The sequence below is a fragment of the Cygnus atratus genome, chromosome 1, assembly GCF_013377495.2.
Source record: "Cygnus atratus isolate AKBS03 ecotype Queensland, Australia chromosome 1, CAtr_DNAZoo_HiC_assembly, whole genome shotgun sequence".
NCBI lineage: Eukaryota > Metazoa > Chordata > Aves > Anseriformes > Anatidae > Cygnus > Cygnus atratus.
In genome coordinates, this window is record NC_066362.1 from 106,577,290 (window position 1) to 106,596,139 (window position 18,850).

General features: G+C 32.8%; 1 protein-coding gene across 1 annotated transcript in view; it reads left to right on the forward strand.

Moving 5' to 3' along the window:
- Positions 1 to 18,850, forward strand: part of NCAM2 (neural cell adhesion molecule 2) — a 286,892-nt gene that overhangs the window by 150,438 nt on the left and 117,604 nt on the right. The window contains exons 2-7 of the mRNA XM_035545772.2: positions 587 to 661; positions 1,440 to 1,646; positions 3,983 to 4,126; positions 9,060 to 9,197; positions 12,687 to 12,804; positions 17,722 to 17,882. Coding sequence (XP_035401665.1) covers positions 587 to 661; positions 1,440 to 1,646; positions 3,983 to 4,126; positions 9,060 to 9,197; positions 12,687 to 12,804; positions 17,722 to 17,882 — 843 coding nt within the window. The remainder of the gene's footprint in view (positions 1 to 586; positions 662 to 1,439; positions 1,647 to 3,982; positions 4,127 to 9,059; positions 9,198 to 12,686; positions 12,805 to 17,721; positions 17,883 to 18,850) is intronic.

Consider the following 18,850-nt stretch of genomic DNA (forward strand, 5'->3'; position numbering starts at 1 on the left):
ACTGTGGAGCTATCTGGAACTGACTGTGTACTGCACAGTGCAACCCCTGACCTACTCCCACAGATATCACCTTTGCAGCCATTCTTTGCTATCCAAACCTTGCTGCTTATTTACAATACATGTAAATGCAAGAATATTGTGGGAGGCAATGTCGAAAGCCTGGGTAAAGTCAGGGTAATCACCACCCACTGTTCCTCTCTCATCCACAAAACTAATCATTTTATCCTAAAGTCAGGCATGATTTACTCTTGGTCAGTCCGTGCTGAGTGTTCTCAGTCACCTTCTTCTCATTGAGTTTTAGTTCTATGTTTGTTTGAATTTATTTCCTGTTTTATTATTATTTTTCTTTTTCCTCAGTTTTATGATGTGAAGCTGTTATCCTTCATGTAACATTTTTTCTTTATTTTGATTGTTTTCACCACATCTATATATACTGTTGTTTAGAAGATAAAATGCTGAGATTTGACATACAGTTTATGTAGTATATGTTGTAGAATGAGGAAATACAAAATATAAAAATATATACTTTAAACTTATAAATGGCAATGTGTTACAATGGGTTCACAACATGCTTTATATTTTTCAGCTCTACTTCAAGTTACAATTTCACTTAGCAAAGTAGAGCTCAGTGTGGGTGAATCCAAATTCTTCACATGCACAGGTATGTATTCACATTATTTTTTTTTTGTTGTTAGATTATCTATGTTCTGCATGATTTGAAAGTGAATTTATTGATTCACAATATTAACTTAAATGTGCATTGTTTTGTATATTCATATTGACTTGTGAGAATCGTGATAAATAGAAGATCTTGTAGAGACTATTGATTTCAGATTCCAAACAAACCATATCACTCACTCAGTTTGAAATTTGTCTACATTGGTATAGATAATTTATATCTACTAGGATGTTTGTTTAGTTAAAATATTTTTACTTGTCTAAACTAAGGATTTAATAATCTACTAGGCTAAGCTCTAGCACCCTCTCTGCCCTAATGAGATACCTGAAGAGTCTTTTCTGGAGGTGCAGAATTAAGTCAGGATGGGAAGAGTTTGTTTTTGCAGCTACCTGAAATTAATCCTTGATGTTCCTGATTTGCCATCTTAGATTGACAGTGACACACAGCCTCATTACAATGACAAGCCAAAGTGACTGCTGGCCAGCCTGTGTCTTTCCTTTAAGATTTTATAGATTCCTATGTTCATTTTTTTCCTCTTGAATTCTTGAGCTACTAATTATCCTGTCCCTACACATTTGCCTGCAGTTTTACCTTGCTTAGCTTTCTGCAGAATTTCTCACAACTCCTTTTCACAATTCAGCAATTCTCTGACATTGCATAGATGTCAGAGACATGTCATAGATGGTTGTACATTGGGTAGGCATATGCATTGCGTAACGTCTATTTGAACTTCTAATGTTATTTTTATTTTTGTTTGTAGCCATTGGTGAGCCTGACACCATAGACTGGTACAATCCACAAGGAGAGAAGATTGTTTCTAGTCAAAGAGTGGTTGTTCAGAAAGAAGGTGTTCGATCACGTCTAACCATTTATAATGCAGATATAGAAGATGCTGGTATATATCGGTGCCAAGCAACAGACGCTAAAGGACAAACTCAAGAAGCTACTGTTGTTTTGGAAATTTATCGTAAGTAAAATAATATCAAATAACAAAGGAAAGAACATGTTTTGAAAGCCACTGCTATTGAGAAAGTAAAGCCTATCAAAATATCATCCCAGGCTCTGAACTGTATATTCCAAACAATTGCATCTCCTGTAGTTTAGTTCACAGATACTATGAACTAAACTTTGTAATATTGTAGATTACCTCTCCTTTGTATCTTAAAATATCATCTCAGAGGGGTGCACTGTATGCCCCTAATGGAAAAGAGGAAAGATGTGTTTTATCAACCTAATTTTAAGTACAAATACATATAAAACATATCAAATATGTAAATAAAAGTGTAAGAAGTGCAATGCATGCCATTAAAAAGCAAAGTTTAGATTGAATTAGTTACTTTTATGTCAGTCTTCTCATATTCTTGGTCTTATGGTGGAATCTTGCCATAAAGCATTGAAGCTTAATATGGTAAGCAACTAAAAAAGCATTTCAATTGCTAACAACTAATTGAAGAGTATATTTGAAAAGTAAATACTTTCTTCTGTGGCTAGAGATTCTCTGAGAGTTTTTTTGTTTGCTTTTTTTCAACATAGTTAAATACCTTTGCAGTATACTATATTCTATAGATCAATTAAAAATGCCTAAAAGCAATGTATTAAATAAATACACTGTGAAAATTTGGTAAGGTTTTTGTGGGTGAAAGCACAAGACATATGCCAGCATCCTTTCAGCTATTTTTCTCTAATTTCATTGGAGGGTAGTGCTTTAATATTCATAAAAAAAATATGTTTGTGGTTGTACCGAGCGTTAAGGAATTGCAATGAGACAGAAAATACAGAGTGGAATCATAAAGCACTGCTTCTGAAAGGTACAGATAACTCAGATAACAAAAGGCATACAATTTAAAAAAAAAAAAGCTATTGATAAAACAACCATTAGAATGATGATAGCAGTTACAAGCAATTACATGATGGCTTGAAAGCTGACTGTTCAAAGGATTGCAAGTTTTGTGGAATTCATCTTTATGCTTAAAGCTGCCAGTCACTCCATTAGCAGACTGCTGAGCATAGTTGAAATCTTTTGAAGTGTTTGCATGTGGTAATTTTAATAATTCCGAGGTTAGAGAAGCCCAAAGACCCACACAAGAAATGTAAAGGTTTATGGGAACCGACACGTGAAAATTTCATTATTTGTATTTGTGATGTATTGTATGGAAAAAGCAGGATATACTGTATTACTAGGGTCCAGTACAGTAATCATTTATGTTTGTCAGAATTTTTCTTCTGATGTAATTATGATCAAATACTTCAAACATTTTACATAAATACTTTGTAAAAGTATGCAAGATGCGAATATAACAAAAGCGTGCTCCCTCTGCTGTGGGAACGATATGGATTATTTGAGCCTGCACTCATATAAATACAAAAAGGCAGAGGTGGAGGTGCATTCTCTGACTCTAAAGCATCCTCTTGAATAGATGAACGGAATTGGCAATGTTTGATCATAGAGAACATGTCAGTTTGTTTCTTCTATGTGCAATAAATTCTTGCAGAAATTTTTGGCAATTGGTTTCTGCTTTAGATCTTGTATGAGGACGTGGTTTAATGCCATCTTGAAGTTCTTTCACTGAATTCGAACAATAGAATTATTAGAACTTATTGTTGAACTGATTATTGAACTTATTCAACCCAATAATAAAATTAAATATCAACTTTGATTATTTGGAGCAGAAATAATAAAAAATTCTGTCAGGCCTAAAAAAATCTTGCTACTTCCTCAAAAAACCTACAAATTCTTATGATAATTATAGAAAGTTTTTCCATATAGTTTCCCAAGGGCTTTTAAGTTTTTATGTTTTGCTCAGCTGATAGCTTTCCCAATCAGTGAGGCTTAATTTCCACCTTTAAATAAGACTTTTCCAAATGATCTCAATGGATATTTTGATGGAATGAAAACCTGAAGTTCTCATTCAATAATAAGATCATGAGGAATAAAACACAGAAGAGAGTAAAAAGTATTATTAACCTGGATGTATAGACTTCTACAAAACTAGAGTTTCAAAACTGGGCTCTGAAAAATCAACAATAATAAAAAATATATTTATGAAACATGCTTCATTTATATAAATAAAACAAAGGTTTTCATAATGCCAAATGGTTGTAAAATCATTCCTAGAGACAGAGTGAAAGTTCTGTGTTGAGGATAATTGAGTCTTATCTGAGAAACCTATATTATGGAAATAATTCTGTATTACGCATAAAGAGAAGCTCAATAGACAGGTTTATCTCATTTGATATCACATTTAATTTCAATGCTAAGTGAACTGGAAGATGATAACTGTATTTGGTTTTCTTCCTTTTCAGAAAAGCTCACTTTTCGAGACATAATCTCTCCACAAGAATTTAGGCAGGGAGAAGATGCAGAAGTTGTTTGTCGTGTTACTAGTTCACCTGCTCCCATTGTCAGCTGGTTGTATCGGAATGAGGAAGTCGCAACTCTTGCTGACAGTTAGTATTTTGGTAACTCTTTAAGTTATACATTCTAATTAATATTAAATTGTTGTTGTAAAAGAAGATTAATCACATGGATGGAGGGTGGATTTTAATTAGTCCATTGGTATCAGTAGGATTTAACCAGTTGCTGTGGTCTGTAGAGAATCCATATGCAATAGTTTCCTTCATATATCATTTTTTTCCAATCAGCAATTTTGTCTAGATGTAACATGAAGGCCCAGATGTCCAAAAGATTGTTTGGAACTCTTCCTAGGCTGTCATGCATGTACACAGATGAACTTCTTTGTGCTAGCAAAGCTATGATACTTCCTCAGAGTGTACAATTTACCGAGCAAACACTGCATAAACTTTGGTATACTTGCACATTAACTGCGTCTTCTAGGTGGGTAGGCTTGTTGCAGTATTGTAAGCATTCACTTGTATAAGCGTAAGCTACCTTTAAGTTACAAGCAACAAGGGGTATAGGTTAGGGGTATATATGTTTTGGCTAGATTCCTAACAGCTAGACTGATAAAGTTAGGTGAAAATGGATCTACATACAAGTTCATAAGTTTGTAGAGAGGCAGTTAATTAGGCACATAAATTCACGTGCTTTGCCACCTCAAAAGCAATGACAGCATTTCTCTACGCCGTCTCATTAAAGTTGTATTTGTCTTTATGGAAAAGAAGACAATCTGCATTTTCTGGAAATGAAATGAATGTTGACGAACAATTTTATCCACCTTCTCATCTGTCTTGATCTCTGTATGTACTAAAACTCAAGGTTGTAGTGTATGCACTTAAAATCCTTATTCTTTAAAAATTAAATACTATTTTTTTTCAAAATGAAAACGAATGTAATATACCTAAATTATGAATGGCAACCCAGTATGGCATCCAATAAAAGTTATATTTGTTTTATGAAAACATATAAACAACTGTGAGACAGTTGCTGGAGAAAAGAAAGAAAACAAAAAAGCTTGTTAGCTTGTTTTATGTTTTTGGACTCAGTCTTGCACTCCTGTCCACTATGAAAGAAAGTTTTGATCAAAATTCTTCTCATTTAATATGTCTGTCTTATCCCATCTGTCTTCTAGGTACAAAGACTAAGACTAATAAACTTCTACCCTTAGAAAAAGGGTTGACATTTTGATCTAAATAATTAAACAGTGAATGTAGGTGAGACTTAGAAGATTTTGAAAAATAAGAAAACAAAGCAAGATTTGGCAATTTAACAGAAACTAGTTTTCAAGGACACAGCTCAGAGCTCAAAAAAGTAAAATTGTCCCAGAGATCTCTCTTAAAGTTTTGTTATTATTACCCTTTTATTTGCTTTTCTAATCAATCTGTCTGCTGTAGGAATAAGAAAGGAAATAAAACATTTCCTTTCTTTTTCAAAATCATACATTTTGAAAACTTAGAGTTTTTAAATTCAATGTGTGAAATTGTCTCTTCAACCTTTTTTTTGTGCAGTGCTTCAATGTGAAGAAGTAGAGTGACAGAAACCAATTTTAATTTAAATAGCAGAGTATTTTCCTTATGTTTTGATCTGGACCAGTATCCAAATGAGATCCCTGTCATTCCTGGAAGAGAGGTTGAAATCATAAATAGGACATCATGTACTTTGAGCTTTGGCAATGTCTGTATTATTTTATAACGAAGGTGGAAAAAGAGTATTCCTGAAGTCTTGCAGTTAAGAAAATTTCTCCATGCCTAGTGAATTAAAAAGACAGTTCCATATTACATTTCCAGCTTCACAATCTCCGATGAAGGATCAGTACCTGTAACCTCTTTACATAATTTAAGTAACGTCAACTTTTTTTTTACCATATTACAAATGGTGCCTACTGAAAAAAAAATAATATTTTTTTTTTTTATTTCATAGTAAGCTAAATTACTGAACAATTTCATATTCAAACTGGATTGTATATTCCACAGTTTATTTTAGGGACATTAGAAAGCAGCCTCTATTTTAAACATTCTAGCACTGGCATGATAGGAAGACATGAAATAATGTAATTCCTACAATTTTGTGAAATTTCTCCTACATTTTGATCATACTTCTATTGCATGCTACAATTAGTAGGATTTTTGCAGTACAGACTTTTGATTACTTCAGTTTTGCAAATCTTGACAGTTACTACTATCTGTATTTTTATGTTCCATTTGAACAGAAGACTGACTGCTCCTAGAAGGCTAGTTCACAGAATCAGAAGTGAAAATTTAAAGATTTTTCCTGTGTAGGAGGCCTATAGATGACTGAAAATAGTCTCACCATTCTGAATTGGTTTCTGTATGTTCCCACCTTATCTGCTCCATTGCTAACTCATCCTAAGATCTACAGTCTATTTTGAATTCTGCAAAGAAAAATGTGAGTTAGAAACTGGGAATAGCTGCCCATCATTCTTTGGTTTAAAAATAAAAAAAGAAAAAAATAAAAGAAGACTGAGAACAATGACTTCCAAAAGTTATTCTGATCTTACTATGTATGTTTAAGGTTTAATGGAGCAAAATGTAAGGTATAATTTTCTGGAAATATTCTAAGGATATCTTTATTTTTCTTTCTAAGAGTTGAATTGTCATGACTCATAATTCCATCATGTGGGGCTCAGCTATGTAAGAGAATGGGATTGTTTTCATTGATCAGATCTTACCTGGAGTTGTAAGTGACTAGGTCTGGTTTTGCACAATGCTAGTGCTTCAGAGGATATCAAATTCCATTTTGTAATGCTTAAAGAAAATATAGAAATTGTATATACAGGAATGTGGAATGTGTATTAGTTTACTGTTAGTGTTAACATTAGAAGGAGGTTAGCTGCCCTTGTCAATATAAATATGCTAGATGCTAATCTTTCTAAATGTACATATAAATTATTCGCTATCTATGTAAATGTGTCCTTTATCCTGTCACTGCTCAAATCATTAATGTCAGAATTCCACTATCAGATTATTAAAAACAGTTTTCTATAACCATAGTATAGGTGTGGTATGTAACTATAATGTCTATAGAAAATTTTATATTGCATATCATTGGATAGAAAATATTGGGGTGGATGCATCCTTCATGTTTTCTGTATGCTTTGATGTATCTTACTGTTTTACATTCGCAGTTCTGTAGCTCTTTTAGTTTTTTTTTTTTTTTTCCCTCCGTAGGTATTTTTAGTATGTAGAATGATTCTCTTCAAGACCACAACAGTTTAAAATGATAAAATGTTCTGGAAAACTATTAGAATTTACATTTAAAAAAAAATAAATCCTTCCAGTTACAGTATAGGGTACTGCAAATTTTTCCTGGCCTAAAAAAGCCATGTAGGATCACTGCGCTAGAAAACATTAAACTGGTATCACCTTCTATTCCAGTGCCACAGTGGAATTTTCTCTTATTCTAAAAGTCCGCAAGAGACAGAATTCAAATGAGCTATACTGACCCACAGAATCATATGGGGTAGGCTTTGGCAATTTGGTTTTGCTACTGCAGTGTAGTGCAGTCTCTAAGAACAAAAGAGGTGCTTTAAGGTTCCCACTCAAAGTCAATAGTTTGCACAGAGTTCTACTTACAGTAGTAGAAGTGGTTCCATTGCTCTACATAGCCAATGTAGAAATGCTAAATGTACTTGTGTAAACTGATGTGCAAATTTCACCAGAAGTTTTGATTTTTTCTTCAAGAGATCTTTAGTTGTGTCCCAGTCTTAGAATGAACAGTTGTGCCTAACCTTTTTGTTAGATATTGTGGGTCATAGCCTGGCACATACCCTAGGAACACAGTAAAATTTACAAACCATAGCCCAGGTTCATCCTACCTGTCAGGAGACAATTCTTCCATTTCTTGTTATGAGGTATGAAAAAGACATATGAAATCCCGCTTGCCATGCATATACCCCTTAATATTTGCTCCAGCAACTGGAGAAGCTCCACTGCATGCTTGTCTCACCTTGGTGTCTGCAGGGCTAATTTTCAAAAATCTTTTTGTTTATCCCCTCGCTCTTCGCTGCCATGCAGTATTTTCCCCTTCCTTACCCAGACTTCTGAGGCGCCGCCATCTTGGTGCCCTGCAGTGGGGCCATTGGAGCCATTTGTGTCTGGCATGGGGCAACCCCTGCATTGTCTCAGAGGAGCCCTGAAACCCCCAGCTGCCAACACCTTGCCACATAAACTCAATACACTAGTTCAGACTGAAAGGAAAGAAAAGTTAGATTTAGAACGGTTTACTCTTGCAGATTATAATTTTGCTGCTGTGTATGCAGGAAAATGTATAAATGCTTGCTCAGAATCTGGTTTTACAATGGAGTTAAGCTACTCAAGAAATGTGTTGCAATTAAATTGCAAATAAATTGCAATTTATACTGGACTTTGCAGAAGGTTAAATGGTTTCTTACATTGAAGAATGAAGTGTTAGACTTTATTGTGTGAAGTGTTAGACTATAGCAAGATGGACCGCGGACTGAGTTATAGGAGATGAGCCAAGGAACAGGGGGGGAAGGAGAGCAAGTAAGTTGAGAAATTATAGTGCCATAAAATGGACATGAAAACATTGGCTAATCAAGATACAGAGGAAAGATACATTTTCTTACTTATTGAATTTATCTTTTTTCTATTTTTTTAATCTTGTTGTTTTATATAAGTGTTCATGAATATTCCACTAATTTTTTAATAATTTATAAACTTAACTTTCTTTGAAGGGTCATCAAATGAAGTAAGTAAGAAGTAAAGTAAGTAAGAAGTTATGGATTGAAAATCCTGATTGAATTTTAAGAAATGGCAATGTATTTTGGGGTGGATAAAAAGCTAATTTCTCAGCTGACATTTTACTTTTAAATTGAGAAATGCTTTGTCATGAGCATTCTGTGTGTTTAGAGAAATTTAAATTTCTCATTTTCCCATTTAAATTAGCGTTCCTGTAGTTGTCTAGATTTGCTAATACCACTTAATCTTTTACATGCCTTTCTAGATCGATTTGCAGTATTAGCAAACAATAATCTCCAAATTCTTAACATCAACAAAAGTGATGAAGGAGTATACCGATGTGAAGGAAGAGTGGAAGCCAGAGGAGAAATTGACTTCCGGGACATAATTGTTATTGTGAATGGTAAGAAGTAGAATCATAGAATTACACAATGGCTCGGGTTGGAAGGGACATTAAAGATCATCTCACTTTCCTTGATTATCATAGCCTCAATTTTAGAACATATCAGCTTCTAAAAAAACTAATTAATATTAATTTGTTAGTATAGTTGTCGTGTCTGTTTAGTACTGTTTTCCTATGAAAGTAATTGCTTACTATTTAAAAAAATCCATTATACTGCATAAATAGAATTAATTGCATTTCGTAATGTCAGAGTATATAAATATACAAAAGCTTTATTATTATTTTTAATAATTCAAAAACACTGACAATCACTACAAGACTCGAGTTTCAGATTATACTGTGTAGTAATTCAGTTCACTATATTTTTCAGTGTTTTGTTATTTCCTGTTAAAAAAACACTGATTTTTCATAGTTATTCAGCTTTACTGCATTGAACATATTTTATTAATTTCTTTTATTTGAACCATCCCAAAAGTCATGGATACATTTTATTTAGATAAGCAGTATTACTTCTAGATTTTTAACATTTTATTTTTTATGAAGATTAAAATATGATTTATAAGTGGCATTAAACTTTTTATTAGTTTATCATAAACATCTACTAAGGAATATGAAAGGACGAAGACAAAACAGAGTATTTAGTTCAACCTCTCTCTTAAATTCACAGTTGGCCTGTTGAAAAGTAAATATGAACACAGGACACAGTTCATAAAGGGCATTTTTTTATCTACATGTTCTGTTTAATAACAGTATTTTAGTGAAACTAATTCCGTTGTACTATTAGGTTCTGAGTTCTAAATGCTTTGTCCTTGACAACCTCAAGCCTCTGCAAACCTCAGTTTACAGAAGTCATTATGTAAATTAAATTATCAGTTAATTTCATGAGAAGAAGCAGCTTCTGGCACACATATCATTTAATCCATGTAGTCAAGCAGCAGTATTTGAATCAGAACTCTTTAGGTTGTTATAGACAGTATGCAAAAAGTGACAAGCAAATGGGTATTATCCTGTGTGTTGTGATAGAATATCACAGTACGTACCCCGTGCATTGTGAAGTCCCCTCAGTAACTTGTTTTCATCTCTGTGCATTGGGTTCTGCGTTGCCTTGACTGCTGAGTATATTCCAACAGTTCTAACAGTATTTAAAATAGTATTTTAAATTCTGCATGAGATTTTCTTCTGTTGATATTTATGTATGTGTATATGAAGCTACATTTTGAACACCTTTCATTTCTATGTGATATATGCCATTGAGCTGAAAGAGAACCTGTGTTAAACCTAAAACATTGGTTTTCAAACTCCAGTCCCACTTCACATCTTTTATTGGTGGATTATATCCACAAATCTGTTTTTGCTTATATTTGTAACTGCTCGAGACAAGAATGCCAACATTCACTTACATCTAGACTTCAGTCCATAGTGCTGTGAGGAGGTTTCCAGCTGAGAGGTTCTAACATTGTTGCTTAGTTAGAGCGGTACCAATTAAGAGCTATTTTTCTGCTTAATTTATAGGAATAAATAGCTTTTCCTAGGTAAAACTGAATGTAATAAACCTGGCCCCAAATGGCTTTTAGATTAATAGAAATAATTGCTTTTAGATTAATCAGAAGGAAACAAAAATCATAGTACTCTTTGATCAAAAAAAAAGGAAAAAAAACTATCAATGAATTGAACTTAAATGTGACTGGACTTTAACATTTTGCTTTAAGTTAGATATGTGAGACACTTGCCAGTATGTTACTTATTATATCGAGACCCATTTGTCTTTTCCTCTTTTAGGTTCATTTTTTTAGTTCGATCCTATGTACATAAAAATACAGAAACAAGATAAACATATCTCACTTCCCAGAAGGAGCTATAAGAAAAATAATATTTCATTTAATTGTCATCATAGTGTCTCTGAGAAGATTGAAACACTTAAATAATGGGCTGAATTGAGTCATGGTCCTGTAATTCTTAGTTGTGAGTAGCGAAGAACCTGCTACTGGTGGCAAAGAATTGATTCATGTCACTAACTCTATTTTCAGGTCTAGATATTAGAATGCACTGCAAACCAGCTAAAACGTATGAAATGTTGTTGAAGTGATACTTAAAAATGTAAGATGACTAAGTCACTATAGCACAACAGAAGGGTTTTTATTTACTGAGTAGTGGCCCATGCAATTTCAGATAGGAGATAATCGATCTGTGAAACACTTAAATTTCATCACACCATGAAAAAGAGTCAAAAGTACAGAACATTTACTTATCAATTGTTGATGAATCTGGTACACGGTTTTTAATAATTTTGTATATTAGATGTTCAGAAGCTGGAAGGGCTTCTGAGAATACTAAAGCTAAATATCTTGTACTGTTTAACACAGCAGAAGTTAATTCTCAACAGTTTGTGGGAAAAACGTATGAAAGTGAAATGGTAAGCCATAAGCAATTCATTGGGGTTGCCTTCTGTTCTTTACTGAAAGTTAAATCTAAAAGGATAGCTCTGAGCCGCTCTGATGATAAGGTGTTCTTGTTAGCTTTATTTTATATTATATAGTTATATATTATATTTAATATTACATATTATATAATTCTTGAGAGCTATATTTTGTGAATCTTCTTCCTCTTACTTCCCCTGACATTCTTTCTTTTCCATATATTTTCCTTCAATCTGCTGTTTGTTTTTTTTTTGCTTGACAGTTAATGGAAACAGATTTAGGATAAGTGTCTTAAAATTACCATATAAACAGATATATTAAATAGATATATTTAATAATAGAGATATTTAATAGAGATATGTGAGTCGATCTGCTTTAAATACTATTGCTATTTTTCTCTTGGGCAGAGGTTCTCTCCAGACAGTTTTAATTTTATTAACGACTGTCCTATCAAGAACAGATAAAATACATGGTTCTTAGAACACAATTACCAAAACAGGTTGTAATTTCTGAAAACAGACAGTATCTATTGGGTTTTATTGTGTCACTTTTTTAAGCCGGTGATATTCCTGCCCAAGAACTTTGCAGGTGTTCAATACAAAGAATTAAATATGTTTAATCGATACTGCTATATATTGACACCAGTTTTAAAAGCTGTCTGACATCAGTAAATCAGCTGTATGTCCACTACAGAGTTGAATGAAAGAAAGAGACTAGGGAGATTTTATTTGAGATACTTAAATCAGCACCAGTCATAACTCTACTGTGTCTTATGCGTCCTAAGTATGACTTCAGTCACTTTAAAATGGTCTGTAAGAAAATTAAACAACCACTGAACAAGACTTTTGAGTTTATTATTGTACAAAAAAGTTATAAATGTCCTGATAAAATAAAAAAATCTTTTTGTGTTTAAGAAAAACAGAAATACTGAGAACTGATTCATATTGTAACTTGATCCATAAGTGTAACTATAAATTCCAAAATTAGCAAAGGAGCCTATGCTTTAAATTTCTCCAGAATCATACAGAATCTTCTATTTTCCATTACTAGGACATAATGTTTTATATTTCAGTTCCCCCTGCAATTACTCTGCCACAGAAATCCTTTAATGCCACTGCGGATCGAGGAGAGGCAATAACTTTGTTCTGCAGAGCCACTGGATCGCCTCCACCAGAAATAAGTTGGTATAGGTAAGTTCAGTAGAGATCTGCACACAAGAGCACATTGTTTTATGGTGTTATGATTTTCTGTCACACTCCATTAAGTAAGCTGGGCAACCTTAATTACTTTACTGAATTTTGAAAGGGCTTACTGTCCATTTCTACTCTTAACTTCTAAAGCTAGATTCAACATTAATAAGTGAATGAACTCATAGAAATTCTATTGCAATTTTTAAAATCTAATATGTTTTGAAATATGGAAGTGCTTTTAAAAGTAAGTTTAAAGTTCATGTGTTTTTGATGATGTCAGTGAAGTGAACATTGAGAACATTTACCATATAACAGTTGTAAAAACATAAATATCCAAGCACTTTTTATTCATTTAATTTAAAATATATATATATAAAAATAAATATATTTATATAAAATATCTGACTCCTCACATCAGTGCACATTTCTATTTTAGATCCAAATAATTTGCATTCACATATATTATTTCAGGTGAAATTAAAATGTCACTGCATTTTCAAAATGGACATCACTTATTAATTTCCTTTGGAATCTTTGAACAGTATTATTAATTTTAAATATTCCTTTGACTGACACCTTTATCCTAACACGTCATAAGACAAACACGAAACTAAGTTGTTCTCTTTTTTACAATTTACAATGCTTTACTTTTTTTTTTTACAACTTCAATGATAGATATAAAAAAAATAGAGCACAGTTAATTCCTTAATGTGGCCTTGTAAGACAAGCCAACATTAACATTTCATGTTGTTATAAAAGAAAATATAAATTTCAACAATTCATGGATATCTCTGTTCACTGATGTGTTTTTTCAATACTTTATAAATATTACACTATGTATACAGGCTAACTAGGTGTCTTGGAGAGACACTTGTCTCTGCTGATCAGAGACTACCTTTTTAATTTTCCTTTGGCTTGCCTGTCACTGAGGTAACCAACTGTTTTACACCATTCATATCTTTCATACAGATTTTACAAAAACTTCACCGACTAGTGTACTGTATACTGGATCTTAAATGAGAAACTTTTTGTTCTGTACCTATTTCAGAAGCCAATACAAGCAACAATGGCTTATGTGCTTCTTTCCCCTGTTGTTGTTGTTGTTGTTATTATTATTATTACTATTATTATTATTATTTATATTTTCTCTGATTAGGTTATAAATTCTTGGCAGGTAGAAAATATTCTTGCTTTTTTATTTGCTGACTGTGAGAGGTCGTAAAATGATAGGAAGAAAAGCCCCCTGATGTTTGTAACAGAAAATTGTTATAGGTATGCAAAGAGGGGTAAAAAGATGGAAAGAGCTCAGAGATTTTATTTTGGAGGAGGCAAACTTGAGCCAGTATTGCAGTAGTAAATTTGTATGTAAAATTCCTGAAATCTCTGTCCCTAACTGTTCAGGTCCTGTTTCACTGATATTTTGTTAGCCAGTTAGTAGCATTCAGAATCTGTTGGAATATTCTCCTTGCCCTTGGACCTACCTTGCAGATCTTTCAAGATAAAGACCTTAGTTTTCTAGATTATTTCAGATTCTTTTTCTTCGGAAATTAGACTGAGCAAAGGGAAACTAGATCAACATAATCTTTTTTTTAATAAAAAACTAGAAAACATTGCTATTTTAACTGTTTAAATGATTTATCAAATAATAACTAGTATGCATTTCATCCATTGAAAACCCACTTGAATCCATTTCTTAGAATTAACAGCTAAGGTATCATATTCCCAATTTCATGCTGTTTAGTGTACTTTTTGATGTTAGATGTAAGTTGATATTAATATCAGCTTTATGAAAGTGTGTTGTTGGTTTTTCTAATAAGCAAATGGAATTAAATCTTGATTTTGATTAAATGTTGGGAAGACGTACAACTTTTGGTTACAGCAAGTTGTGGGAATAATGTTCTGCTTTATTCCCAACTGTACTTTTTTTTTTTGCAAGTTCAGACATTTTATTTAACATGTCTCAGGTTATCCATTTGTAAAATGGGCATGAGGTTGCATGATGTGACTTAATGAAAATCTGTTGTATGAATACATAGCTACACTAAGGACAAAAGTACAGAGAGATGCAAACATATTATATTATGTACTATATATATTATATATTAATAGAGAACAAGATGAAATAAACACGTGGATGTTCCTGTTGTTAGGTAGGCCTAACCACAAAAAGGACTAAATACAGTGAATAACAAATATTTATATCTTTCCCTTTTAAAACCCTTCAGAGAATATACTGGAGAGCTGAGGAAAAGTTCTGATTGATAAAAAGGGTGGGATAAGTTCTACTCCATTCTATTGGCGGATTTTCATCATAATATGTAGTAAATACCTTCATATCTGTTCAGATGGTTCATCAAAATTAAGGACCAACAACATTACATATGAACATTCAACATTATACACAATTGAATGTTCTTGTATCTTCATTGCTTTTTAAAATATGCCCTGACATCTAGAAATCTCTCATTAGCTCTAGTGAAGTTTCTTCAACAAGGCATGCGTAATTTGGATGTCATTGTGTAGTCTTACCTTCCTTACAATCCACTGGTATTTTAGTCAATTAAAAAAGAAAATCTTATTATTCTCTTTCCTCTTGCTTTCTGTCTGGTTTCCAATGAACTGATTTAACAGAAGGTCAAATTCAGCTCAAACATGAAAAGTGGCTTGAAAATCAAATGCCAGTACAATTGACATGGCTTATATATCCCTCTTCATTGACTTTAAGCAGGATGCTGGTCAGAACTGTAGTTTCAAACTTTTAAATCTCTTAAAACAGTATCTAATGTGGTAGAGCTTAACCATTTGTGTTGTCCCTTTTTGTTTCCAGGTATTGACAAAGTTTAAGATTCCATAAGATTAGAATGGAGGTATCTGGGCTAATGTGTCAATGCTCCTCAAAAATGCCTTAGTTCACATACTAGGTAGTGAATTTGAGATACCTAGTAAGAAGAAAGGTCATCAAAATTTAATTTTCACTCTATTCAATAAGGAAATGTATTTTGTTAATATTTCATGAACTAAGAGAATCTAAATCTTTCACCACTTAACTGATCTTACATTACTGTATAGCATAACCTTCAGAGAAACAATACACTGAAGCAATTAAATTAGCCAGAACTGAAATATAAAGATCCAAATTTACAAGTCCTGAACTGATGATCTTTACTCACGTGAATAGTCCTACTTAAAACACAGTAATTATTTACATTTGTGGAGGTAATTTACAATAGTAGAATTTAGCTGGATCTGTTCCCCTTATCTTTACTGACAGGGCTAAGAACTATCTGACAAAATAAATAATCCTCATTCAATGTGCTATTCATGTTTTCTTGTTTGCCCATATCAGCATCAATCTGAATCTTTCCTGTTCAGATGGTCCCGGGTAATCTTCATAATCTCATTTCTGTTCAGAGATGGTCACAGATACAGGTGGTTCTTAAGAGAAAAGGCACTAGGAAACTATGTTTGACCTTGAATATCGACTTTTGTCTCCTACAGAAGTCACTGGAATTTTTTTGAAAACACCTATGTGGAAAATTAGACCTTTTCTGTTCTGCTAAGCATTTTCTGTGATTTACTTTGAAAAGGAGATGAATAAGAATCACCATAATGTATTGAAATGGACTGATAAGTGGAACAGAGTTACTTACAAAAACGTTACTAAAATGCAAGCTAAATAAATGTCAGGGAATCCTATTAACAGAGATTAATATTTCCAAAGGAAGGGTGGGGGGAAGGCAGTAGTGTTTTGACTTTAGGGAAGGTATTATTTTAGAAAATATGAAATACATAGAGCTATTGGCATTCTGTGAGTAGAAAGAAAGCAAACATCATTATTACTCAAATCTAGAAATAAAATTGTTCCAAAACTATTCATATACATTGGTTTTATTTCACAAACAATTTTTCAAGAACTTGGCATTGCCAGCAGGTTTGTCAATGCTTGTGAAAATCAGGCAGACTTTATGTAGGTGCTTTTGAGAACAGGCTGTTAATGATTCTACAGAAAAAAAAGGTCAAAAGAAGACTAAAGCAAACAAGGCAGAATGAGAAGAAATCAAAAAAAAAAAAAAAAAAGGTAGGATTGCTTCCTTTAAGAAGCAGCTGTTGTGATAACTATGTGTATGCCAAGGTACTCATCAGATGTACTGGTCAGGCCTTGATCAGCCCTCAGAATTATTCACAGGTTTTATTATTTCTATACCATCTGGTCAGAATTCATTACAATGTCTGGAGATACATCTGCTTACTAAATTGTGGGTAGCCAACAACATCTGAGAGGAAATAACTTGGAAGAGTTCTTTATATGCCAATAGGCTCTATGTGTAAGAAATATAAAATATTTTTTATAGATTGGTACATTGTTACGAGCATGAACTGCAATAGTATATTCCAAAATGTTTCTCACAAACAAGTATGTATTTGTCTAACTGATTTTTTTCTATCCTTCCTTGAGTGCAAGCCATATATTATGATTCTATTCACAAGCATTTTTTCTACCATTAAGTTGATCATGAAAATTTAAGTGTAAAGATATAGTATATTTAATACACATATATTTTAGAACCTGACAATAGAATTGTGAACCTGGAATCTTGAACATCAAAATGTAGTCCAGAATGCATTGCTTATGTCTAGAATGTGCACACTCTTATAAAAACAAACAAAAAAAACCCCACCAACTTTGTAATCCAGCAGAACAATTTTCATAGTGCTGAAATTAGCTCCCTTCTATACATACTGCCAATTTATGCCACACTAGTTAATGCATTTTTGAAGATAGCATAATAGCACTTTCTTGCAACAAAGATTATTTTAACCTGATTGATGCTTCCATAGCACCATAGCACATTGCTTCAGACTTTGGAACCTACTAGTTGTTTTATACATCTTTTTGTTTGTTTGATTGATTTTTAGGAACGGCAAAGTTATTGAAGAAAATGAAAAATATACGTTGAGAGGAAGCAATACAGAACTAACAATAAGAGATATAAAAAATATTGATGCAGGTCCTTACATATGTAGTGCTAAAAACAAAGCAGGAAATGATAAAAGACAGACATTCCTTCAAGTTTTTGGTAAGTACTGCATAGAATATACCACCCTTCTTTTTTAAATGCAGACAGTAGGGAAGTGAAATTAGAATTCCCAGTTTTCAGTGCAGTATTCCTGAAAGGTGTCTACTGATGCAGCAAACAACTTTCTGTATTATTTTACAGCTTTTTCCTTGCTGTTGGCTACTTTAACCTTTATACCTGAATCTAATTTTGAAAAGGCTATCTTCAGCCTTTGCTATTGCACTATTTAGATAGAATACAATGGAGTGTTAAATTGTTAATTCAATCTGCTTTTGCCTTTAAAAGTTGGCTGCTTGCAAGAAAACCAAGGGTAGAAAAAGGGAAAACTATTGAAAGGGAGAAAAAAAAAAAAGAAAGGTTATTTGGACTTCTAGGCAGTGCTTTTTTTTTTTTAGAAGAATGCCATGCAGATATGTTCTTGATTTCGTATTTTTTTTTATATTTTTGATTTTTTAAATGCACAATTCAGTCATAAAAATAAGTCTGATCTCAAGAAATGACAGTTTTAGAGGCAAAAAAAGTAATAATATGAAAATGTACTTTTCTTTCTATGCCCTACCACCCAATCTGTTCATGATTCTGTCCTTTACAGAGAATGCTGATGGTTTCTTTGAACTTTTGTGTAGCTATAGCTTATGTGAGCATGCTATGATTCTTATAGCATTTGTGAGAATATAGAAACTCTCCCTCAGAACCATTCTGCAGGATCAAGGCCATAGCTCATTTAGGAGAAGCCTACAAATGAAGTAATATGTCCTGTTTTTTTTTTTTTTTTTTTTTTTACATATAGTATTACTGTTAGAGTGCATTGTTAGAGTGCTTCTATATTGTATAAATAATTAACTGTAGCTTTTAGTAGATAGAAGGACCACTTATATTTGAACAGCTAAAGCATGTACTTAGGACCATAGAAAATTAAATTTTACATCCCAGCTAAAACAAATAGTAATTTATACAGAGTGAAACAG